This window comes from Macrotis lagotis, chromosome 6, assembly GCF_037893015.1.
Source record: "Macrotis lagotis isolate mMagLag1 chromosome 6, bilby.v1.9.chrom.fasta, whole genome shotgun sequence".
NCBI lineage: Eukaryota > Metazoa > Chordata > Mammalia > Peramelemorphia > Peramelidae > Macrotis > Macrotis lagotis.
In genome coordinates this window covers 68044551-68068853 of record NC_133663.1, presented here as the reverse complement: position 1 = coordinate 68068853, position 24303 = coordinate 68044551, and the positions used below count along the sequence as shown (strand labels likewise).

Here is a 24303-nt window from a genome sequence, read left to right as displayed (position 1 = left end):
AAGTCGGGGAGCAGGCAGGGGCGGGAGGGGAGGCAGGTCCCGAGATGGGCGGGCTCCCCTTCTATCACAGAAAGGGGGGGAGGGCCTAGGCACAGCCTCCCCACGGTTGGCACAGGCACCCCAGTTGGCATGGGCAGGGCAGGCAGCAGCTGGGGAGAGGTGGCAGTGCTGTGGCAGGGGCTCGGGGCTGGTTCCTAGCACCACACACAGGGAGGAGGGGGGTGTGGGGCCAGCAGTCAGGGCCCAGCGTGCCCAGGCCTCCAGCTGCCGGGGCTGGCCTCCCACTCTCCGGAACTACTCTGAGCGGAGTCGGCATCGCCCTTGGCCCTGCTCAGACAGACACCGAACCAGGCAGCAAATCGCAAGGGAGCCTTCCCATTCAGCTGGCCTCAGCCTCTTGGGGGGCGTGACAACTGTTCAGTGAGGCTCTGGGCCTTCTGCAGCCATGGCTACACCTGCGGTGATGAGAAAGAAGGAAACTGGCTCAGAGAAGTCAGGGGGCAGAAGAGCCTACATTCTGTGAGCTGGGCACGAGCTGGGGAATCCTCCACGCATTAGCCCTTACCTTGTGCACCTGGGGCGGCAGCTCATCCTCAGAACCCTCCTCCGGCACAGGCTCCGGGTGCCTGGCTGCAGATTGCCCGTCTTCTGCCCACCCCCCAAGAGGGAGGCGGGAGAAATGAGAGGGAGCCCGAGGCACAGTACTGGCATCTGGAGAAGAAAATGAGCCCAAGAGGAAGTGAGGAGAGGGGCTAGGACGGATGACAGCTGTTTAGACTGGTGAGCTCTTAAGTTTGGCAGGGGCTTTATACCGATGTTGTCATTTGAATTCCACCCTGTGTGGTTAACTGTTGCTATTTTACAGTTGAAGGAACTGAGGCAGTAAGTGACCAAGTGTAAGAAACAGAATGTGAATCCAGGACTCGGTTTTCTTTTGTTCCTTGTTCCCACAACCCTCTCCTACCCCACACTGGTCCATCTCTTACCTGTGATCCCCCCATAGCGTCTCTGGAAGCCTCCTTGTAGAGCTGTGGTCTCGGGGGCTCCAGTCCTAGGAGCAGCACAAGGGTAGCTGGCAGAACGAGGAAGATTGGGAGGTGCTCGTGATCCCTCCGTGCCCTCTTCTGGGGCGCTTTCCCCACTCTCATCACTCTCTCGCCGGTGCCAGACATGCCGCTCTGGTTCTGCCTGAGCCTGCTGTTTGTGCAGCTGTGGGCAATAAGCAGCTTGGTCAGCATGGCCTCACATCCAGCCCCAACAGGCCTCCAAGTGTCCAGGCTTGCAGTTTCCTGGACCACTGAGGTCTCCGACCCTCTGCCCCCCTCCCCCGTGTGTGTGAGCCTACTAACCTGGTGCATGTAGAGGGCGTGAAGGCTCATCTCTGTGGAAGCGTACTCAGACAGCACGAGGCTCTGCAGTTGTCCCTCCCACACGCTGCTTCCAGAGCTGGCTGTGCGGGCATCCACCCTGGCACCCAGACACCCCCCCAAACATGGCACTTAGCACTAAGCCTGAGCAACAGCTGCTTCTAAAAGCAGCGCCCTCTTCTCTGCTTCTGAGGCCCAGAGTCCTTCCCCTCCCTCTCTCCCCTTCCCACAAGCTCTGTCCTTGACTGCTCCTCACCCTGAGCCGCTCAGAGTACCAGGTGCTCGGGCAGGAGGACCCTGGCTAGGCTGCAGTGGAGAAAAAGAACGAAGGGCAGAAGCAACTTCAGCCCGATGCCTGGAACCTTGGAGCTCCCGGGGCAGTGGTGGGCCTCGGCATGATGAACCTGCCACCACATTTGCAATCAGGCTTAGTGGCTGCAAAAAAAGATGGAAAGGAAGTTTGGCGATTCAGAGTGAGAGATGATCTCTGTTTTCCAAGATTCTCTTCCCTAAAAGAAGGTTGGACAGCCTGGCTCTAATCACCTCAGAGACCAAAGGCCCAGGGCCATCTTCAGACCAGTGGAGGGTAACTGAGGAAGCTCTGATGTTGTCTGCCCTAGGCTGTTCCTCTACAAGCGCCAAACCACCCAGGGCCCAGCCACACATGGACACCTCCATGATCGGCCTTTGTCTCCATTTTAAGCTTCCACCTTCTTCCCTCAGCACATACCTCTGATTCAGACTGTAAGGACTGGATAGATGTGAAAAGAGCATTTTCAGGAAGGGGTCCCCCTGAGGGGACCCCAGCTGCAGCTCCATCTCGTTGAACCTGTTCTTTGAGGAAACCCAGGAAGGCTGTGCTTTCACGAGGTGGCTGCCAGCCAGGATTAGTGATGGCAAAGTGCATAAGTGACAACTCTGTCTTCCCGTCCTCTGCCTGCTGGTAAACTGAGGCCTCTGTCTGGCCCCCAGACATCCACTGCAGACAGAGAAAACTGATTAGAGAAGCAACAGGTCTCCCCTCCTTTGGTCCCTGTTGGGATGGCCTCCCCCTGCCCCAGACACAGCCAATTGGTGGCTCTGTTACTTGCTGTGGGACAATCAATGACGGGGACATCCAAGAGCCCCTTTCCGCCATCACCTGAGGATGACCATGCTGTCGAACATCCATCTGAGCAAAAGAGCAGGTGTCCCCAACTCCAACAACTTCCACAGTGAAGTTTCGGAAGAAGTCGATTATTTCCAGGGCACGAGGACGCAAGCAGAAGATTAAGATAAGAGGTGTGACAATGGGACTCAGCAGCTCCTCCACGATAAATACCTTCAAGGGAAAGTGCAAGGATCAGGGGAGCAGGAGAGGCTTGGGGAGGCCCAGGGGCTCTTCATCTGACTGCTATCACCCCCTACCCTCCACTCTCCTTACCGCTTTATACTGAAAAAGCTGTGCAAACTCATCACGGGTCTGAGAGCGGTGGGCATTGCCCTGCCAGTGGTCAGGCATGTAGTGGATATGAGCCAAGATGACTCGCAGCAGCTGTTCTGGGCAGAACACCATGTGCTGGTCGGGTATGAATGACCTAAAAGAGAAGTGGAGTTGTGGTCAGCACTCCAAGAGCCAGGCAGTGAGTCCACTCCCTCCCTCCCTGCACTCAGCAGCGACCTTCCTTGATCTCATTTCTGTCTCTTCCCTTCACCTGTATCCTGCTCACCTGCAGACAGTGACGGCTACTCCCAGCAGCGTGACGGTCGTGAGCACGTGCTCCACGGCCAGCACGTCTTCATCATAGATGGTGAGGGCTATGAGCACCGCCAGGATGGAGCCAGCAAAGAAGGCGCCATTCTTGGCCAGCAGCGTGAGAAGTGGAGAAAGGAAGCAGTTCATGTACTTGGAGGCAGGCTTGTAGCCCCTGTTGAGGCGTGATTGCAGCTCATGCTCCAGCTCATTGAAGTGGCGAAGGTAGCACCGCCCATAGAGTGACCAGCAGCGGGCACCCAGGGCACCAGGCTCCCGCTTCAGCACCTCCGTATAACTGAAGAAGGCATAGAGGATCTGCCAGATCAGTATGAGGGGGCACAGCAGGAAGTTGGCAATGCCGATCCAGAGAATGCGGGTGCTGAGCCGCTGGGCCAGCTCCAGGCGCTGACCACCTCGCTTGTACTCGGCCTTAAGGCTCCATTCATTAAGAAACAGGGAGCCAGGCCCCCAAAAAAGAATGAGCTCAAAGTTGTACTTGAGGCCACGAGTGAAGAACACAACTTCCCCCAGGCCAGGCAGCCGAAAACGCAGCGGCAAGAGTGACTTATTGACAAGCGCCACCATATAGTTTTGGAAGCGCAAGATGCGGTGGTAGATATCGAGCTCTGTCAGCTCCCGCTTGTGGATGCAGATCTGGTGCTCCTTCTGCGTCTGCACAATGCGCGCCTGGACCTCTTGCCAGGTGCAGTATGGAAGCGTGGACTGAAAAAGATGAGGGCTAAGGCTTGGGAAGTTGAGTTCCTTTGTCTTCTGCCACCATCTCCCCATCCTGGCCTCCCCGAGCCTATCTTACCATAGGGATGCGCAGTGCCTGCAGGTAGAAGGAATGGATTTCCCAGTAGCAGCAAACATTGTAGATGAACTTGATGAGTCGGTGGATCCAGAAGACACCAGCAATAACCAGGATGGAGATAAGGGAGCCATTCTCTTGGATCCTGGTGAGGAGGGGAACAGGCTTGGAGTACCCTGGCCCACCTCCTTATGAACTCAGACTGCCCCTGAAGTCCATTCTGCAACTCTAATATCTGAGCTTGTGACTCAGGGCAGGGCTGGCAGCAACAGCTACTGCTGACCTACACCCAACTTCCCCCCAACTCCAGTTTTAGCCTCAATGAGCTAAGGAAAAAATGAGCAACATGTTCTCAGGAACAAGTGCTATCTTTGGTCTACAATTGCAGGAGAAAGCAAGACACATCAGGGCCGACATCTAGACTTCTCTCCCCAAAGATTAAGTTTCACAGAGCAAGTTTTCTATGTCACACACAAGGAGAACATGGTGTTATCAATTAAAAACAATTTTACAGTATCTTCAAAGGAAAGGAACATCAAATAAGGTGTAGCTGTCTTTCTGTTATCAGCAGGGTCTTGCACAGTCAGGACAAAGAGCTTCCTGAATTTAAAATGATACTTTGAATTCCTGAGGCCACTTGCTGCCTCCACTAGGTAATGCATACTACCCAAATAACAACTGGATCTTTTCAGGATCTTCATCACCTAGGGCCTTTACCTGGCACTGCAAACCTGAGCAGGTAGGAAAGCATCTGGCAATGTGACTTTGACAGGATCACTGGGGTGTAGACTGTGATTCACCATCTTGTTAGCAAAGAGGATATCATAGTCCACACAGCTGACCAAAAAGGTGGTGAAAGCCACCACAAAGAGGAACTGCCTAAGAAGAGAAAGAAGGCAATTCTATCTCCAGGTATCAGGGAAACATGTGAAAGACACCAAAGAAAACATGAAAAGACTAGGTAGAAGGGAAGGGATAGGATAAAGATGCCTCTGGGGAGAAAGGAGCAGGAACCAGAACAATACCACTACCCATGTGGAATTAGGTGGTGCTTTGGAAGCAGGAGGGTGAAGCCCTTCCCCTTCAGTCTACTTACATGAGTTCAAAGATCTCCCCAATGAGCATGCAGGTAAAGCCATTCTTCTGGTGCAGGTTATAGACGTGTGGCTGTTAAGAAAGTACTTGAGGGGAGTGAGGGATCAGGATCCCATAAAGAAACTGGGTCCCAAAGATGTATCGCCTCTAACCAGATAGCTTCCTCAGCCCCTCCTTGGCTCCTAGGGTTACAGTCTCAGCCTCATCCCCCAACCCCCTCAGTGCAGTCACCTCTTCTGGAACCCAACACAAAAGGATATCCGAGAGAAAAAGAGGTCGAGGTTTTCAATGTGATGCCAGGGTGCTGTGGAAATAAGGAAATGGATGTTAGGGCATCTCCCTGCCCACCAAGGGATACCTGAGCCACCCCAACACTTCCCAGGGACTCACACTTGCTGCCCTCAGGAACATGCACTAGTAAGTCCTCTTCTCCAGGGGGCGAGTCGCTGTAGGAGGCCTCCAGCCGTTGGTACTCTGTGTCAAACTGGGCCATCACCACCACCTACCTGCCTTGTCCAGCTCAAAAGAATGGGAAACGAGAGGGGAAGCTTTGGGTTCAGCACCTGGGGCCTCCTGACCCAGGGAGGACAGGAAGGGCTATCGCTGCCTCCTACAGCGGTGGGCGGGGCGGGGGCTACCTAGGCTGACAGCTGAGCTGTGGGAGGTCTCAGCGGGTCTGCCTGCAGGCTTCTAGGTGTGGCCCCTCCAGCCTTGCCTAAGAATAAAGGGGGCAAGCCCGACTGATGGATCGATCCACTGATTCTTGATTGATTGACTCCCTATAAGAAAGCCCTTTAGGACCAAACAAAGGCTTTACGTAACCCCGGGCACCTACCAGCTCCATGGACAGCATCTGCTCCCCTCCGCGCCCGATGCCAGGCGGTGCTGCAGCTGCGGGGGGAGGTGGCAGACGTGGGGGTGGGAGGAGGAACGAGGCTGACGGAGGCCGGCTGCGCGGGGCCCCGCTCCGTCCCGGGCCCGCTCCCACCCGGGCCCCGCTCCTCCCGGGCCCGGCTCCCTCCCCGGCCCGGCCCCGCTCCCTCCCCGGCCCCCTCCGTCCCGGGCCCTGCTCCCTCCCCGGGCTTCAGCCGTGCCGCGCGGGGCCGGGCCGGGCCGGGGCTCGGGTTTCCGCGCGCCGCCTCCCTCCGGCCTCGCCTCCCTCCGGCCTCTCCTCCCCCGCCCGGCCTCGCGCACCGCCGCGGAGCCTCGGGGCAGCGGGGCCTCGGGGCAGCGGGGCCTCCGGGCAGCGGGGCCTCGGGGCCTCCGGGCAGCGGGGCCTCGGGGCAGCGGGGCCTCGGGGCAGCGGGGCCTCCGGGCAGCGGGGCCTCCGGGCAGCGGGGCCTCCGGGCAGCGGGGCCTCGGGGCCTCCGGGCAGCGGGGCCTCGGGGCAGCGGGGCCTCCGGGCAGCGGGGCCCGGGCCGCCGGCCGCGCGCTCCCAGACCCTCGCCTCCCGCCCCCTTTCCCGGAGCGCGCCCCCGCCGCGCGTGCCCAGCTATCAAAACACCCGGAGCGCGCGTCCCCGCCCGGGCCCCCCAGTTACCCGCCGCACGAGCGCCCCCGCTCCCCTCCCCCACACTCTCTGCCCTCCAGCCCCGGTCGTCCCGGGCTCGGGGCGCCTACGCCCCGGCCCGGCCCGGGCCCTCGGTCGCCGGTTACCGGTCTCCGGCTCTCCTCCTCAAGCCCGGGCGGCGGTGGAGGCGCTGGCGTCCGGGGCTCCGACTCCAGCCCTGAGCCCGAGCGCTAGGCCGGGCTGGTGCCACTCATCGTGTCCCGCGGCCGGTCGGACCAATGACTGCGGGGGGCGGTGATGCCGCGACCAATCGCTCGCCGCGGGGGTGGGACATGCGGCGTGCGGCGGGCGGAGACTTAGCGGGACCAATGCGAGGCTGCTCGGAGGGCGAGGCCAAGGGACGCGCCGCGGAGTGTCCTTCGCGGGGCCCCGTAGCGCCGGGCCCGAGGTGGCATGGCTGGGGTCTGAGCGGCAGCGAGGCGGCTCCGCGGGCCGCGGCCGCACTGTGCAGTCACCGCCGGGGCCCGTCGCCCCGGTAACGGGCGGAGCCTCGGTCCCGCCCCGGCCGCCGCCATGCCGCCCGGCCCGGCTCGCGCTCCGCCTGCGGCCTCCGTGTCGCTGCTGGACCTCGGGGCCGGCGACCCGCTCCTGCGGGGCCTGCGCCTCGTGGGCCCGGCCCCGCCCGGCCCCTCGGCCCGGCCCGGCCGGGCTCGGCCCGCGGCGCCCCCTGCCGGGTCCGAGGAGGAGGGCGGCGCCGGGGAGCGGGGCCCCGGCCCCGGGGAGAGGATGTGGTGCTGCGCCTGCGCGCAGGCCTTCGGGAGCCGCCGGGATCAGGTAGAGGCGGGGGCGGGGCGGGGGTCTGGGGGCGGCGGGGACCCCGGGGCCCCCGGGCGACCCCGAGCCTCGGCCGCCTTGGGCTTTCCTGCAGAGGGAGCACTACCGGCTGGACTGGCATCGCTTCAACCTGAAGCAGCGCCTGAGGGCCCGGCCCGCCCTCTCCGCCCCCGAGTTTGAGAAGCGGAGCCGCGCAGGTGAGCCTCGGGGCCCGGGGGGCCGGCGGGGACTCGGGGGGCCGGCGGGGACTCGGGGGGCCGGCGGGGCCCGAGCTCACTCTGGTCCCGTCTGGTCCCAGGAGACTTCTCCAGCATCTCGGGCTCCGACGACTCGGACTCGGACCCGGACTCGGACCCGGACGCGGACCCAGACCCCGGAAAGGTGGAGCTGGAGGAGGGGGCGCAGCTTGAGGGCCGAGACCCCCGCCGGGGCCTTGCTCCGCACAGGGTCCTCTTCCAGAACGCTCAGGGCCAGTTCCTCTCTGCCTTTCGATGCCTGCTGGGGCCTCGGCAGGCAAGTGGCCTCCCGGGCTGCCTGCGGGACCACTCCCCAGCACGGGTCCGGGGTGGGCTAGGCTGTCCCTGGGAGGGGGCGGGTGTGGGGATCGTCACCCCCTACTTTACAGATAGGGAAACCGAGGCCGAGGACTTTCCTAAGGTCAGACCGGGTCTTCTCACTAGAGGACAAATGCTATACCATCTCATTAGCCGCTTCTGGTGGTGGACTGAACTAACGTGCCCTTCCTGGTCCTCCCAGGACCCCACAGAGGAGGCAGAATTGCTGTTGCAGGCCCTACAGGGTGGGGGTCCTCGGTGCTGTGCGGTTCTCATGGCTGCTGCCGGCCACTTTGCTGGTGCCGTCTTCAGAGGGTAATAAGAATTAAATGGAAAGTTGAGATGAGTCCAGGGCTAAATCCTCAGAAAAGCCCGCTGACCTTCAGGTCTTTTAACAGGAGAGAAGTAGTGACCCACAAAACGTTTCATCGCTATACCGTCAGGGCACGGCGGGGGACGGCCCAGGGACTTCAGGATGCCAGAGTCGGAGGATCTCGTTCTGCTGGAGCTAACTTGAGGCGCTACAATGAGGCTGCGTTATACAAGGTGAACCATTAAGACCTTTCAGAATCTCTCTTCAAAATTCTCTTTCGATTCAATTTCTTCGAAGTGGATTAGAAAGAATTTTGCTCCCCCTGGCCTTTTTAAAAATAATCATCACGACTTTTTCCTGAGGAAGAATTTTAGAGTAGAAATCTTTAGAGTCGTTAGTCTCTTTAATTTTTAATCCTCCTGTGTCTTCCCTCAAACTGTGACTCCTGAGCCACTGTCTGGCTGGAGGATAGACCATAGCTCGTGAAGCTGAGCTGCTGTCTCTTCTAGGAGGTGCGTGAGCTGCTGACAGGGCCAGGCTGGGCAGGGCCACTGGGGGAGGCAGGGACTATACTGCTTCGAGTCCCCCGATCTGGCCGGGCTCTCTTCTTCGGGGGCCGTGGAGCACCACTGCATCAGGGGGATCCCCGTGTCTGGCAAATTCCCCTTGCTACCCGTAGACCCACCTTCCGAGAACTTCAGCGTGTCCTTCAGGTGCTGGCCATGGTGCACGTTCATGGTGAGAGCTTAGCCCACATCTTCAGACTTTTCTTCCTCCTCTCTGACCCCAATTCTGGGAAAAGGGAACCATTTGGTCTCTGTGGGGCTCCTCAGCCACATCTTCATGGTGAGGACTCTGGTATTCCTTCTCCTAGCTTAGCCTACTGGGGAACCTACTGGTCATAGCCTCCTCTTTTTGCCACAGGAGAAGACCCAAGGGAAACACCCAGATTGAATTCTCCTCAGATAGACTGGAAAATAAAAAGGGAGGAAAAAAACCCCACCAGTCAGGAGAAGAGTCCAAGTAATGAGGATGAGGACCTTGACCCAAGTGGTGAGTCTCTTCTTGTGAAGTACAGAGGGTTATTCTCACACATCATAGAAATTCCATCTCTCTTCAGGTATTTCAGCCAAAAAAGTACTCATGGACATCTTTTTTCTGGACTCAGCCCTATGCATATCACTTTTGTCACTAGCACCCAAATTCAAATTTGTGCTTTACTCTGGTAGAGACAGTAGAGATGGGTGTCTACCAGGACAACGTTGATGGCTAGGTAGAGAAAGAGGAGCCACAACTTGTTTTGACTTTTCAGGCTTGACCTGCTGTCCATCCCCTTATCTTTACTCAAAAGCTACTTTACTTGTTAGACTATTTGTTGTAATATTATTAAAACAAAGCCGTGAGCATTTGTCTGTGCTAGTTTAGTTCCTTCTACTAGGGTATTCTTCATCATGCAGGCTGGCAGCCTTTTCAATGTGGTAGTCAGTGTTAAATTGTCTGTCTTTATACGTCTCAAGAACCTAAACAACTCACATAAACCACAACCTCTGATGGGACCCTCCCATTTTTTCCTTCAGGGTCTGAAGGAGAAGGCAGCTCCCCTGTGGAGCTAGAGCTGGTAGAGTTGACCCTGGGAACCTTGGATCTTCGGGAGTTTGAATTATTGCCTAAGAGGAGAAGGAGAAAAAAAAAGAAAAAGAGCCAGGAGGCCGGGGCTGTCTCTCTTCCACAGATGGCCCAGGAGGAGGCTAGGCAACAAGGGCCGTGGGACACCCTATGGGCAGCCTGCCGTGCAGGAGACACTAGAGTGCTGAAGGCCCAGCTTGCTGCCCTCCCCTCTGACACGACACTCTTTTCTCTGCTCAGTGCCCCTTTGGGCTCGGGGGGGTCCACCCTCTTGCATGCAGCAGCCGCAGCTGGCAGGGCCCTCATCGTCCAACTGCTGCTGGAGAATGGTGCCGACCCCACGATCAGGTTTGTAAAGGAAAGCGACTTCCAGAACTCTGCCAGGAGCAGGCCCCAGCACCGAGGGCCTTGAGCTGTCTCCTTTGTTTCCCTAGGTGCCACCAGTGGGAGAATGGGCAGTGACCTGGCTCTCTCTCCACCCTACAGGGATTCCTCTGCCCGGCCCCCATATGCAGTTGCAGCTGACAAAACGACACGTAATGAATTTCGCAAGTTCATGGAGAAAAATCCAGATGCCCATGATTACAACAAGGCCCAAGTGAGTGCTGGGAGGTTGAGGGGACTGGAGGAGCTGCTTCAGATCTTTGTGGAGGGTTTTTCTGGGCTCGTGGTGGGACTTAGTAGCTTCCTTCCTCCAAACTCCTCAGATCCCTGGACCCCTGACAGCAGAGATGGAGGCACAGCGAGCTGCCCATCGGCGTGAGCAGAGGGTAGCACGGAGGCTTCGGGAGGAACAGCGTCGCAAACAAGAGGAGTGTGAGAAGCGTGAACAAGAGGAGCGGCAGAGATTTGCTGCCCTCAGTGACCGTGAAAAGGTGAGATGGTGGTCCCAGTCCTGCCCTGTCCTCAGAAATGTGAACTAACATTCTCCCTTCTGAAGTGGTTTCCCTCTGGTTCTTACTGCGGGTCCTCTTCTTCTCAGAGAGCTGTAGCAGCAGAGCGCAGACTGGCTGCCCAGCTTGGGGCTCCAACCCCTCAGCCTCCCAGCCTCCTCCACACCAGGTACAGAGGATAGGGATGGTGGGGACAAGAGGCCAGGGATCTGGGGAGACACCCAACTACCTGTCCAGCTCTTTGCCTTTCCTTCTCCAGGCGCTGTTGGGGTTGTGGGACCTCTCTGGAGGGGCTTGTCCCCTTTCACTATCTCGACTTCTCCTTCTGCTCCACACGATGCCTCCAGGAGCACCGCCGGGGAGGGAAGCCATTCTCCTGACCTTCCCACAGTCCCCTCCAGGCCTGTTTGGGATGTGAGATCTCCAAGGGAAGTGAAGGGGCCAGCTCCTCCTACACCCCCCCCACCTCTGCTGTGGTACCAAAGGCAGATGCAGAAAACCAAAGTGAGGGAACAGTGGGGGAGTCCCAGCAAAAACAGCTAGACACATGTAGAGGAAAAGGGGACAGTGCCTCTGAAATTGAAATTTAATGCAATAAAGTTTGATTGAAAAACAGCATTTCAGGAGAGCCGTGGATCATCTCTAGTGCGTGGTGGCATTGAGGAGTGGTCTGTCCAGAAAATGAATTTGAGGCCTAGGAGGTGCATGCTCCAGCTCTAGCAGTGTGATGTTGTTGAGAGCCCCTGTGGGCAAGAGCAGAGGTCCTGGCACATAGAGGGACTGTTGGGGCCCCCGCTTCGTCCAGTAGCGGCCCAAGTTAAAGCCATTGATCCAGACCTGACCCTAGTGGGGGAAGGGAAGGGTCAGTTTTCTTTGCAAATAGACCGGTCCCCTTCATTACCCTTCCCCCAAAACCTAGTACCTTGGTCCACCCTGGGAGGTAGAGAAATGTGTCCCAGGCAGGACCTGGGAGCTGAAACGCTGCAGAGTAGAAGGCAGGGCCAGAGGGAGATTCTGAGTTGTTCTTTTGGGTCTCAAACACCCTATTCTCCACGTCCATAAGGGCATCAATATTCAGAGGGAAGAGCAGCCAGTCAGTCAGGACGCTTTTCCCCAACACCAAAGGCTGCACCAGGCCCTATGGGGGAGGGGGGTATATGACCAACTCTTAGGGCAAATCCACACTGGCAATCCATAGGACAAGGAAGGTGTCTTGGTCTCATTTTCTTCCCCTATCTCCAACCACTTCCCTTTCCATGGGATCATGATGGGGTCAGATGTGGATCTAGTTCCCCATCTAGTCATAGATGTGATGGGGGTGGGGCAGAGTGGTTCCTGGCTGTCCCACCTTAAAATCACTCATGTTGTATCCAAAGCTGATCCTTCCCATGTTCTCCAGCAACACATCCAACGTGCCTCCCGCTGGCCCTGTCAGAAACAGGGCTTCTTCCTTGTCTCGCTCCAAGATGCCCTGAAACACCTATGACCAGGATGGGGCAATGAAGGGAAGCTAGTATGGCCCTGCTGCTACTGCTTTGCCTTACTGGCAACACCACCCAAGGGCAAGGAGAGCTTTCACCATCCAGAACATCATCATCCATCCTCAATACTAAGAGGAAGGTGAAGGCTAATAATTGTCCTGAAATAAGGAGGGCAAGACAGGAAAGGGGAAGCCTCAGCAGGAGGAGACCTTGAGGGTCTTGGAACAGAGTTCTCACCCCATCTAACATCACGTAGGCCCGGTCCCGGATGCCATTGTTCTCTACCCAGAGTTGGGTTGGCTCTGTCAAGTTCTGAGGCAGTCGTGTCCGGTACAATAGGAAGCCATAATCCTGGTGATGAGGAAGGAAGAAGTGAAGGTAGACTATGAAAAAACTCAAGCATTTCAGAGATCTCTAGGCGATGGAGCTTGGGAAGGGCTGGATAAGGGTACACTGCCTCACCTGTTTGACAGCCTCAAAAGTTAAGGGTTTGTGAGTGTGGATGGGCCCATCAGGACACAGAACATTTAGAAAGTCCAGCAGATTACCATCCTACAAAAGCAGAAGGAAATTTGGAAAGAACAGAAGAGGGAGGAAGTAGAGGGGGGACTAGGGAAGAGGAAGAATACTCGGAGATGGGTGGAATCAAATGAAGTGGGATGAGAGTCTCACCAGCTTCAGGGTAACAGGTCCAAACTTCATCTTAGGGCTAGGGGGGGGCAAGGGCCCCAAGGGAAGTTCCTGGAACTAAGCCCAACATTGATTTTGTCAGGAACTATCAGAAATTAAAAATCCACAACTAGAATGACACCCCATCCCTCACCCTAGACCTACACAGGATCCCCTTACCATCCCAGCTGCCCAAATGCCCCCATGTTCTGAGCCCCTTATGAAACTCAGGAGAATATCAGGGGAGCCATAATATTGGTGGACACCTTGCTAATAACACTTTGAATGGCAAGTAGTTTGGGTGTGGGGTCCCCAGCTTCAGAGAGAGGTGCATCATAGTCATAACTGGTTGTGACTGGTAGGTATTTGTTCTTCCAATCAGCACCTGGGAGACCAAAAGAAAAACAGCCCAGCAGCTAGAACGCTTGCCAGTAGAGAGCAGCAGTAGCACTCAACCTCCTTTTACTTCCCACCCTCAGCTTGTCCTTCAAATGCAGAATTGTCTCCATTTCCCTGTTTTTGCCCCCAGCTTGTCCTGGACTCACCGTTCCAGTAGCCAAAGTTGGTGCCTCCATGGAACATGTACCTGAGGCAGAAAAGGGCCAGGAAGAAAGTGTTGATTTTCTAAGTCACTTGCACCCTGAAGTTCAGCCACCATCCAGAAGCCTCCCCCAGCCACTTACATGTTCACACTTGCCCCCACCTCCAGGATGTCCTCTAGTGCCTTGCTCACAGACTTCACGCCCACAGTCGAGTGATTCCACCCCCAGTAGTCCAGCCATCCTGTGTAGTACTCTGAGTTCACCTGAAGAGTTGGATGAAAAGATGAGGGAGAGAAAGTATAAGGGGGCCCACCACAGCCCTCCCTCAGGGTCATCGTCTTCTGGTTCCCCTTCGCCGCCTCCCTCACCAGGGGCCCACGGGGCTCATATTTCCGCTGCATGGCAAAGCTCTCGGTCATGTTGTCAGCTGCAGTAGGAAGGAAGGGGTACATGAGGTCACCTTCCCCAGTCAGAGGGTACCTTCCCCAGACCCTACCCATACCCTCTCCTCAGGTGACCTGGGCCAAAGTCCACAGTGGCATAGAGTCCCTGGAGGGTGCCACAGCTGAGCTCTTCAGGCCCATCTGTGGTAAACAGGACAATCTCATCCCCCAGCAGTGCCCGGAATAACCCGGCTAGGTGTCTCATGTATCTAAAGTCACAGGCAAAATAGCTGCCATATTCATTTTCTACCTGTCAGAGAGATAGGACACTAAGTTTGGACTGAAAGGTGAAACAGTTGGCCCTACCCTCCCAGACCTCTTTGCCCCTCTGAACCTGGACACTGATGATATTGCCCCCATTGTGATAGAGCCATGGCTGGACCATGGGCAGCAAGACATGGAACCAAGAGTCCACAGCAGCAAGGAAGTCTGAAAGAAAAGATAGTGTCCCTGAGCTCCACTATAGCCCTTCTCCCACAACTTTCTTGAAACAAATGGTCCTGGAGCTCAAGCATCCTTCACTTTGAGCAAAAGTCTCTTCTAGTTCTCCTATCAATGCATGTAGGAATCACTAAGAACTAAATCAAGCAGACACCCTCTGAGAGTTCACAGAGACTGGCGCAAGAAGCCTACAAGGAAGAGGTATTGGTATGGGTTTACAGCACCAACTGAGCAAAATAGGAAGGAAATGGAAGAGTAGAAGAGTGGACTAAAATCCAGTTGGTCTTGTTGTGGTCAAGGAAACTCCCTAAGGAATTCTCCCCTAGGAAGGTAGCTCCCTTCCTGCCCAGACAAATGACTTGATGAGAGCAACTGAATCTGACCCATCGTGTAAGATGTCAGGAAACCTGACGGGAAAGGCCTCCCTAGAGCAAGGTTCTTTGCCGTCCAGACCAGTTGGTCAAAGCCGAGTATCTTTAGGTGGTAACCCAGTTAGTTGAGGTTGCGTGCCGGAAGGGGTCTTCTTACTAGTTGAGGTGTGCTGTTAGGATCTACTTACCAGATACCAAAGCCCTGGCATGTCCTAACGATTTAGCCAAGCTACAGCTGCCACTTTCGAGTCCCTGACCAGACAAACTTCTGGTCGTCTCTACTTTTCCGTTCCGGCCTTTAGTTCCCAAACTCACCTGGATCTGAGGTTCTTAGGACGATGTCGGGTTTCCGAAGCAACCAGGATGGGAGACCACCCTGAGGACGCGGAGGCGGGGATAGGGGGAGAGACAAACAGAGAATTAGATGAGGAGGGTGGGAAGGATGGGTCGGGGGGCTGTCCCGCCTCCCTCTCACCATTTCCCACTCGGCGCAGATGTAGGGGCCGGGCCTCAGGATCACCAGCAAGTCCTCCTGGGCTGCCATCCTCAGAAATGCCGGCAGGTCCCCATTGCCTCGGAAGTTGTAGACCCCGGGCTGCGGCTCGTGGTAGTTCCAGGGCACGTAGCTGGGGAGAGAAGGGTTAAGGGGCGGCACGGCGCTGGGCGGCAGGACCCAGGCCCGCCGGCGGCCGCATGCGGAGCGCCCCGCCACCCTCCCCGCGGCCCGCCGGCCCCTTACAGCTGCACGGCGTTGAGGCCGGCCGTGCGCATCTTGTGGAGCCGGTCGGGCCAGAGCCGGCGGGGCACCCGGGCGTAGTGCAGGCTGCCCGACACGTAGCGGAACGGCGCCCCGTCCAGCAGGAAGGCGTCCCGCGCCCGGTCCACCGCGAAGGAGCGGGGCGCCGCCGGGGCCGGCAGGCGGAGCAGCAGGAGCAGCGGGAGGCGCAGCAGGAGCGGCCGGAGCCGCGGCCCCCCGAGCGCGGCCCGGCCCGACATCGCGCCCGCCCCGCGGACCCCGCCTGCAGCAAAGCGGGGCTAAAGGAAGCCGGGGGCCGGGCGGGGGCCGGGCGGGGGCCGGGCGGGGGCCGGGCGGGGGAGGGGCGCCGGGCGCTGAGGGGAGGGGCTGCCTCTTCCCGCTCCCCCGGCCCAGGCCGGACAGGACTTGGAGCTCAGCCAGGGCCGGGGCCGACGCCCGGGGAGGGGGAGGGGCTCCCCCTCCCCCACCCGGCGCCCGGGCCTGGCCAGGCCTCCTCCCGCCCCGCGCCGCCGCCGGACGAGGTTGCTAGGATACCGGGGAGCCGTTGCCGCGGCGCGGGAAGATGACGACACGACCGCTTCCGGTCGCCGCCGCCGCCGCCGCCGCCGCCGCTCGCGTGTCAGGGCCAGGTCCGTGGCAGCAGCGGCTCCCCGGGGGGCGGCCTCCGGGGCTGGGGGGAGGGGCGTGGTGGCAGAGGCCGGGCGGGGGAGGGGCTGGACCCCGACCCCCCCACCCCCCCCCCGCGGCTGAGCCCCTCCCGGCGGGGCGGGGCGCCGGCTCCGGGCTCCGGGTGGGCGAGGGGCGCTGCTCTCCACCTCCCCCTCCCCTCGCCCCCCCCAGGTGCTGGCCACTGCCCCCCGCCCCGAGGATGCCCGAGGCGCCATGGGCCACACGCTGTGCATCTGCTCCCGAGGGACCCTCACCATTGACAGCAAGAGATACCTCTTCATCCAGAAGCTGGGGGAGGGGTGAGTGCGGCCCCCCAGCCCCAGCCCCCCATCCTAGACATCCTGGCCGCACAGACCCCCGGAACCCCGGCCGGGGGGAAGCTGAAGCCCGGAAGATTGGGGCCTTGCCCGAGATTCCATAGATGGTGTCAGAAATGGAATTTGGACCCAGGTGTTCTACCTGTTCTAAGTTCCATGAACCCAGCCCTGGAATTTGGGGTGCAAGGAGAACGCGAAGTACGGCCGAAGCTGCCTCCAGATTGCCCCCTGCCCTCTTCTGGCGGGACGGGTCTGTGGCATTCCCTGTTAGGAAGGCCTCTAATGGCCCTGAGGAACCGCTGGCTTTGTTTAATGTGGCCCTTCTTTGGTTCCAAGTGGGTTCAGCTACGTGGACCTGGTGGAGGGACTGCACGACGGCTACTTTTACGCTCTAAAAAGAATCCTGTGTCACGAGCAACAGGACCGGGAAGAGGCGCAGCGGGAGGCCGACATGCACCGACTCTTCCAGCACCCCAATATCCTTCGCCTGGAAGCCTATTGTTTGACAGAACGGGGCTCCAAGCAGGAAGCCTGGCTGCTGCTACCCTTCTTCAAGGTGAGACTCGCCCCTGCTTGAGGACTGGTTTGCCCAGAAAGTTCTCTGGGGTCTCAGGGTTTGAAGGAAATAGATGTGAATTGATGGAATCAAGCTGTGGTTTTTTTTTGGGGGGGGGGGAGTCTTTGCCCATAGGCAGTGTATGAATGGTTACTGAGTGATTGAGTCCAGGACTTTGGGTTTTCATATTGAAGACGTTGGTCCTCTTTTAACGGAAGACGGGTCCCTAGCCTGGTGAGCAGGAGAGTGCCATCAAATAAGAAGGAACGCAGCCAGCTGTGGCTAGAATTGGAGGAGGCTTGTGTTTTGCAGAGGGGTACACTCTGGAATGAAGTGGAAGGACTGAAAGACAAAGGCAACTTCCTGTCTGAGGAGCAAATCCTGCTGCTGCTATTAGGCATCTGCAGAGGCCTAGAGGCCATCCATGCCAAGGGTTATGCCCACAGGTCAGTGGGAAAGTATTTTATGCCTGCTGGGGAAAGGCCTGGGAGGGATGGCATGGACTTTTACCAAGAGGTAGGCCAGAAGCTTGCCTTTGCTTCTTGAGTGCTTGTGACTTCAGGAACCCCCACAGAGGGCCTGGGTCCTGCTTCCTTTCCCACAGGGACCTGAAACCAACCAACATTTTGCTTGGAGATGACGGGCAGCCGGTGTTAATGGACTTGGGTTCCATGAATCAGGCACGAATCCAAGTGGAAGGCTCCCGGCAGGCCCTGGCTCTGCAGGTAGAACCCTGTAACCTTTATTTAGGGATTCTGGTAATAAAGTGGGGTGACTTTCATGTCCCTTTTGAGTGTGGTGGTGTGGCTTTGCACCCACTCCTACTTCCTGGGATCTTTTTTTCAGGACTGGGCAGCCCAGCGTTGTACTATTTCATATCGTGCCCCTGAACTCTTCTCTGTGCAGAGCCATTGTGTCATTGATGAACGAACTGATATTTGGGTGAGTCTAATGGGAGGTAGAGATATCCTATCCACTTGGATGTTTGCCTTATTCTCTATAGCTCAGGGCCCCAGGAACCCTGATATGTTGTTCCTTTCCTCCACTTCCTTCCTGTAAACTGGCAGCAGGGCACAGGAAGTGGTCTAGCTGAGTCTCTGGAGTTGGTAGGCCTGGAGCTACTTAGCAGAGCTCTTCCCATCCTCTCCATGCCTGAACAGCAGGGGATGGACAGATAGGCCTGCCAAAGCTGGGGTCGATCCCTGTCTTTAGGGCAAGGAGACTCCCCATCTCGGCTTCAGCTTGTCTGTCTAGCTTAGATGACTCACAAGTGTTAGCTGATTGACACAGACTCCTGGATTCCATTTTCTAGGAATCATATATGTGTGCTCAGTCCCTAGGTTGTGTGCTATATGCCATGATGTTTGGGGAAGGCCCCTATGACATGGTGTTCCAGAAAGGGGACAGTGTGGCCTTGGCTGTACAGAACCAGCTCAGCATTCCCCAGAGCCCCAGGTGAGTGTGGGGAGATGCCACTCTGGAAGCTTTGAGCTTTCTAGGCCATGGAAATCCCTAGGCCTTAAGAGTGAGGGGGAAGAGGTGTGTGTATGTGTGTGTCTGTGTAGCTTGTCACATTTGTTCTCCCCAGGCATTCCCCAGCATTACGGCAGCTTTTGGCCTCCATGATGACTGTGGATCCCCAGTGCCGGCCACATACTTCTCTCCTCCTCAATCAGTTGGAAAGTTTGCAGCCTACGGCTCCAGACCAACATACCACACATATCTGAGAGAGCATCAGGTGAAGAATGTAGAACTTTCTATAAGAGGAAAGGTTTTTTCCTCAATGGAACTTTCAGGATAGCAGACTCGCATCCACAATCCCAAGAATATTTTATATGTGCTTCTGAGTTCCTACCCACAAAGGACCAAGAGTAATTCCTTGAAAAAGGGTCTGGCTAACCTAGAAGTGGAGAAATGGTCACATATAGTATAATTGAGCTTTTAAGTTGGACTGCTGGGCTCACATCATGGTCTGTCCCTAAATGTGAGGGGTGGAGAACAGCAGTTTCAGAATATGTAAATACTGAAATGAAACTAAAACATGGCCATTTTATTTGTCTCCTATTTTTTTCGGGGGGGGGGGGGAGGGGAGGGAAGAAGAAAAAGTATCTAAATTTGTCCTTCCTAGAGTAGGGGAAAAGGAGCTCCACTGCCTGAGGACATGGGTGAGGCTCTCTAAAAACAGCCTTTTCCTTCCCTTCCCAAATCTCCAGGGTTGTGTTCGAGGCCAGCCAGGGGGCCAGCAGCAAGCTTTGGCACCAACACCAAACAGGTCTTGACAGCCCCAGGGTGCTGGTGGTGGCAGCCATTTCAGCCCAGGCTTTTTTCTAATGAGTTAATGATTAATAAGCAGGCTTGTTGTGGCAATGCCCCACTGCCCCTTCCTGCAGGGCCTGCTGCAAACAGGGGGCCTAACCTTGGCTGCTGCCTCTACTCTACTCCCTGAGGGAAGGGCACTGCGTCCCTGAATCACCAGTGAGGGCAGGGCTGGCGCCTGCTGCCCTTGTGACACAGGTTTCCTCCCCCACTGCACCCATCCCCCCATGCTGACGCAGGGCTGGGCCCTGGGCCACCTCTTAGCCTAGCTGTAATTTCCCCGAGGGCCCTGGCAGGAGGCCCCCAAGAGGCGAGGCTTGAATCTGTAAAGAAAGCACAGACAGAAGGGGAGAGGACCTGACTTTTAATGCCACAGCTCAAGGTCCCCAGCAAAGCAGTGGGAAGGAGCCCCTGGGTCATGCAGAAGGGACAGACATAACCAGTCTTTAGCACCGTTGCCCTGCCCATCCCCCAGCTCTGAGGCTGGGTTCCACTTGGCACCCAGCCCTGGGCCACTCCACCAACCCTGCCCCACCCTACACCCTCTACACAGATGAAGCTAATGGTCTGGCTTAAGCTTCTCTTCTTCTAAAACTGGAGAATGCAGAGGCAGCACGAAGGTGGCAGGGAGCTCTGTATCACTGAGAAGCAAAACTGGCCTTTGGTTCTCATTTTGAGGTGAGCACATCCTGCCCAGAATGAGCAAGGCTGGCCCTGGCAGTAGAAGGAGCCCACCCCCAACACAAGTCCAACTCTTTGGTCCTCTTTGGCCTGACCTCTGCCCCAGGGCCTTGAATGCAAGGGACTAGGGCTAGGCCCTCTGGGCAGGGACAGGGATCCTCACAGTCCTTACCTTCAGCCCACAGGAAAGAAAAAGGTTAACGGCAGCAGGGAGGGAGGGAAGCAGCAGCAGCAGCAGGAGCTCACGTGGCAAGAGAGGGCAGAGCACAAGGGGTGGGGGGGCAGGTTTAGTTTCAAAACACAGAGACTCTGTTTATTTCGAAAGGATTTTGCAACAAACAGTAAAATGGCTTCAGGTGGCCGCTCTACTCTTCCCCCTCATCCTCATCCTCATAGGAGTCGATGCCCACCTCCTCATAATCTTTCTCCAGGGCTGCCATGTCCTCCCGAGCCTCAGAGAACTCTCCCTCCTCCATGCCCTCACCTACATACCAGTGCACGAATGCTCTCTTGGCATACATCAGGTCAAACTTGTGGTCCAGGCGAGCCCAGGCTTCTGCAATGGCTGTTGTGTTGCTCAGCATACACACTGCTCTCTGTACCTTGGCCAGATCTCCACCAGGGACCACAGTGGGTGGCTGGTAGTTGATGCCAACCTTGAAGCCAGTAGGGCACCAGTCCACAAACTGGATACTCCGTTTGGTCTTGATGGCCGCGATGGCAGCATTGACATCTTTGGGCACCACATCACCACGGTACAGAAGGCAGCAGGCCATGTATTTGCCGTGGCGAGGGTCGCACTTCACCATCTGGTTGGCTGGCTCAAAGCAGGCATTGGTGATCTCAGACACTGAGAGCTGCTCATGGTAGGCCTTCTCAGCAGAGATGACAGGAGCATAGGTTGCCAGGGGGAAATGGATTCGAGGATAGGGCACCAGGTTGGTCTGGAACTCTGTGAGGTCCACATTGAGGGCACCATCAAAACGAAGAGAAGCTGTGATAGAGGAGACAATTTGGCTGATGAGACGGTTGAGGTTAGTGTAGGTGGGACGTTCAATATCCAGATTTCGGCGGCAGATATCATAGATGGCCTCATTGTCCACCATGAAGGCACAATCGGAGTGCTCGAGGGTGGTGTGGGTGGTCAGGATGGAGTTGTAGGGCTCTACCACAGCTGTAGAAACCTGGGGAGCTGGATAGATGGAGAACTCTAGCTTGGACTTCTTGCCATAGTCGACTGAGAGTCGTTCCATCAACAGGGAGGTAAAGCCAGAGCCAGTGCCACCTCCAAAGCTGTGGAATACCAGAAAGCCTTGGAGTCCTGTACACTGGTCAGACTGAAAGGCAAGAAAGAGAAGGATGGTTAACACACACCTGGGTAAAAACCTGAGGCTGAATCTGGAGCCAAGCTTATCCTAGGATAAGACCCCATACCTATAGAGCATCATGCTCTGGAACATGAGGACCTTTCTACTCTCCCCTGAAAACTACTGAGAAGAAACTTACCTCACCACTAGACCCTTCCAAGCTCCCATCCCTAACCCAAATACTCACCAGTTTGCGGATTCGATCCAGCACAGGGTCAATGATCTCCTTGCCAATTGTGTAGTGGCCACGAGCATAGTTGTTAGCAGCATCCTCCTTACCAGTGATCAGCTGCTCTGGGTGGAAGAGTTGTCTGTAGGGGCCATTTCGGATCTCATCTGAAAGCAAGTTTGCCATGGAGTCAGGGAAATCGAGCTAAGGACTTCTCACCCTTCTACCAATCACTGAGTTAGATGCTGGGGTGGATCTGATTTCTGTCTCAGCTCATCCTAAGATACCAGCAACTGTATTCATTGCCAAGTCCAGAATGGGATCAATCAATAAATCTTATTCAAAGAGGTCTGTTAGCTTTTCAGGCAGGAATTGGGGGGGGGGGGGGCTGGTTCAAGGATCTCCTTTTAAGAGTTCATCCTAGCTTCTTCCCTTATCCCAGCCATCCCAAGCCTGCCCCTTTCCCTCTCAGCTTCTTACCGATCACTGTGGGCTCCAGGTCCACAAAGACAGCCCGAGGCACATGCTTGCCAGCCCCAGTTTCACAAAAGAAGGTGGTGAAGGAGTCATCTCCTCCCCCAATAGTCTTGTCACTGGGCATCTGCCCATCAGGCTGGATACCATGTTCCAGGCAGTACAGCTCCCAGCAGGCATTGCCCATCTGGACACCTGCCTGTCCTACATGGACTGAGATGCATTCACGCTGAGGGATGAAGTAAAGGTGACAAAATAAGGCCTCAACTCAACAGACTGTCCATCCTATCATCAGTTCTAAGTCTTCATTTAAGATGCACCTTTCCAGGGAGATTCAGGATTTCATAATGGTTAGAGTTCAAAAAACACATCATGTAAGCAGGATACCCCTGCCCCCCAACACACACACACAGGTTCAGGTTGATTCCACAATCCACTGAGATGAAAAAGCAGGATTGTCCATGAGATCATTAAAAATGGGCTAGAGATGCCCAGGTATCTATAAGAAATGAGCAAGGACAGAGGCAAATTCTCTCCTATACAAGGTGTAGGAGTCCAAGAGAACAATACCAAATCCCTATTATTTTCTTTTTGGAGGCAATCGGGGTTCAGTGACTGGCCCAGGGTTACACAGCCACTGAGGTCACATTTGAACTAAGGTGCCCTATCCACTGCGCCACCTAGCAGCTCCTCCTACCCCATTTTAATATAGGAACAGAACAGCCTTTTCATCCAAAGGCTCTCAGACCTTGTTAAGTCTGCCTAATCCTCTCCTCTGGTAGATTCTTAGCTTTGATGATATAAAACAGGAGCAGCTGGAATTTCTCCCTACTTAATCAAGCCACTAACACTGACCTATCAGACTTATGTAGCCTATGCTTCTCCCTACCTTCTTCCAGATTTAAGCTCCATCTTCTCTGGAGGAAAAAAAAAGAAAAAAAGGAGAGATAGAAGGCAGCTGCTTTTCCCACCTCCACCCCCACACTTTCAAACCCAAAGCACCACGTCAGCTTGCTTGCCTCTGTGTAGACCAACCCAGGGAAAGCAGAGCTAAAGCTAGGGAGCTTCAAGGAAGCAAATACAAGTGCATGGGGTGGGGGGGGGTTGGGTTATCAGGATAAGAGCAGATTGTCATCGGCAGAGCCGGTTCTTTTTGGTGCAAAATTAACTAGTGAAGAGCGAAAGTGAAAAGAATTAAGGATCGGAGTGCTGGAGAGCCTCCCCCCCTCCCCCACCGCACTGCAGGGTGACAGAAGGAAGGTTACAAAATATTCAGCAAAGGAAGTGTAACTTGTGGCGAGGCCCCAGGGCAAGACTGTATCCTCCATCCTTCTCCTCTAGCGCCACTGGGTCACCCCACCCTACACCGATATAATTTCCAGTGAGGTTCCAGTCGAAACCCGGGATTGGATTACAGCATAGCCCCCCCCCCCCCCAACCTCTGGCTATAAATACCATCTGCCCTTCCTCCCCTCCCCCCACCCCAAGTCTCTCCAAGCCCCATCCCCAGCTGTCCCTGCCCATCAGTCCGGATGGCCTGGAGGGGGAGGGGCTAACTCTCAGCAAGGTCCCAAAGCTTTTTCCCGCCTCTCAAAGCGTCCCCCCACCCTGCGGGCTCCCCGGCTCAGAAGAGGGGCGCTGAGTCACCGAGGAGGGCCGGCGAGCCTGCAGGGGACGAGGAGGGAGGCGCCAAGCACGTGTCCCAGCCACTCCGAGGAAGGCGCCCCAGATGGGGGGCAGCGCGGGAAGGCCAAGGTGCAGCAGCAGCAGCCGCGGAGGCCGCGTGACTGGCTCGGGGGGCGGGGGAAGGGGCACCCTCGCGCCGGGGGTGGCTTTGGGGCCCTTTCCTGCCCACCCTCCCCCAGTGCAGGGCCCCCACCCCGACCCCGGCCGGCTTGGTCCTGAAGGTCGTGAGATTTCTCCTCCAGCCTGGGCAGGCGCACCCCAACACCCCAACGGCAATAAAAACATTTCTCATAAACACTTATTCTATAAACACACATAATTGAAGGATTTAAAAAAAAAACCTAGGAGCCCTCTGCGAGGGGCTTGGGACCCCGGAATTGGGGCCCCTAGCTGGAGTAGAGGCTTTAAAAAAAAAAAAAAAAGGAAGAGAGAGAAGGTCCTAGAGGCAGGGTCGGGGGTCCAGCCCGGGCCTCACTCACCATGGTGGGGGTCCGGGCCGGAAAGTCTCACGTTGAGTCTGCGTGACGGATCTCGGTGAGAACTGCGCTAGCTGCAGTGCCGCACTGCTTTTGTATGACCGGGGCGGGGCCGGGCGCCCACAAAGGAGGGGCGATGAGGGGCGGCCA

General features: G+C 56.6%; 5 protein-coding genes across 10 annotated transcripts; 2 read left to right on the top strand and 3 right to left on the bottom strand.

The window, feature by feature from the left end:
* Window positions 1-367: 367 nt before the first annotated feature.
* ATG9A (autophagy related 9A) lies at window positions 368-7031 on the bottom strand. 3 transcript variants are annotated; one of them, XM_074191312.1, is made up of 16 exons: window positions 6665-7031; window positions 5845-5899; window positions 5399-5524; window positions 5269-5312; window positions 5010-5074; window positions 4631-4792; window positions 3917-4058; window positions 3077-3825; window positions 2791-2944; window positions 2509-2688; window positions 2098-2346; window positions 1624-1802; window positions 1350-1467; window positions 987-1209; window positions 566-711; window positions 368-455 (listed from the first exon to the last, which is right to left on the bottom strand). In XM_074191312.1, exons 3-16 carry the CDS (start codon window positions 5499-5501, stop codon window positions 450-452), a joined length of 2520 nt encoding a protein of 839 aa, XP_074047413.1. In that variant the 5' UTR covers window positions 5502-5524; window positions 5845-5899; window positions 6665-7031; the 3' UTR covers window positions 368-449. The 3 variants fall into 3 exon arrangements, with proteins under 3 accessions (XP_074047413.1, XP_074047411.1, XP_074047412.1); XM_074191310.1 differs by having other exon boundaries at window positions 5399-5527; window positions 5844-5899; window positions 6665-7030; XM_074191311.1 differs by lacking the exons at window positions 5845-5899; window positions 6665-7031 and having other exon boundaries at window positions 5399-5837.
* Window positions 6748-11217, top strand: ANKZF1 (ankyrin repeat and zinc finger peptidyl tRNA hydrolase 1). The gene is made up of 12 exons (XM_074191313.1): window positions 6748-7352; window positions 7447-7549; window positions 7651-7865; window positions 8109-8221; window positions 8305-8452; window positions 8729-8957; window positions 9144-9272; window positions 9797-10193; window positions 10332-10443; window positions 10553-10720; window positions 10828-10907; window positions 10998-11217. Exons 1-12 carry the CDS (start codon window positions 7092-7094, stop codon window positions 11116-11118), a joined length of 2076 nt encoding a protein of 691 aa, XP_074047414.1. The 5' UTR covers window positions 6748-7091; the 3' UTR covers window positions 11119-11217.
* A 71-nt stretch (window positions 11218-11288) lies between these two features.
* GLB1L (galactosidase beta 1 like) lies at window positions 11289-15967 on the bottom strand. Of its 3 annotated transcripts, none has more exons than XM_074191314.1 (15): window positions 15425-15966; window positions 15161-15311; window positions 15001-15061; window positions 14208-14302; window positions 13949-14123; window positions 13799-13857; window positions 13572-13693; window positions 13434-13474; window positions 13155-13273; window positions 12892-12966; window positions 12682-12771; window positions 12457-12570; window positions 12087-12218; window positions 11661-11876; window positions 11289-11581 (listed from the first exon to the last, which is right to left on the bottom strand). In XM_074191314.1, the coding sequence occupies exons 1-15, from the start codon at window positions 15679-15681 to the stop codon at window positions 11381-11383; spliced, it is 1908 nt and encodes a 635-aa protein (XP_074047415.1). In that variant the 5' UTR covers window positions 15682-15966; the 3' UTR covers window positions 11289-11380. The 3 variants fall into 3 exon arrangements, with proteins under 3 accessions (XP_074047415.1, XP_074047416.1, XP_074047417.1); XM_074191315.1 differs by having other exon boundaries at window positions 15206-15311; XM_074191316.1 differs by lacking the exon at window positions 12892-12966 and having other exon boundaries at window positions 15425-15967.
* STK16 (serine/threonine kinase 16) lies at window positions 15776-19037 on the top strand. Of its 2 annotated transcripts, XM_074191324.1 has the most exons (8): window positions 15776-16071; window positions 16283-16410; window positions 16765-16984; window positions 17297-17430; window positions 17589-17709; window positions 17831-17926; window positions 18318-18439; window positions 18573-19037. In XM_074191324.1, the coding sequence occupies exons 2-8, from the start codon at window positions 16325-16327 to the stop codon at window positions 18709-18711; spliced, it is 918 nt and encodes a 305-aa protein (XP_074047425.1). In that variant the 5' UTR covers window positions 15776-16071; window positions 16283-16324; the 3' UTR covers window positions 18712-19037. The 2 variants fall into 2 exon arrangements, with proteins under 2 accessions (XP_074047425.1, XP_074047424.1); XM_074191323.1 differs by lacking the exon at window positions 15776-16071 and having other exon boundaries at window positions 16213-16410.
* A 1230-nt stretch (window positions 19038-20267) lies between these two features.
* Window positions 20268-24267, bottom strand: LOC141490917 (tubulin alpha-4A chain). The gene is made up of 4 exons (XM_074191322.1): window positions 24157-24267; window positions 21998-22220; window positions 21536-21684; window positions 20268-21318 (listed from the first exon to the last, which is right to left on the bottom strand). Exons 1-4 carry the CDS (start codon window positions 24157-24159, stop codon window positions 20347-20349), a joined length of 1347 nt encoding a protein of 448 aa, XP_074047423.1. The 5' UTR covers window positions 24160-24267; the 3' UTR covers window positions 20268-20346.
* Between the last annotated feature and the right edge of the window lie 36 nt (window positions 24268-24303).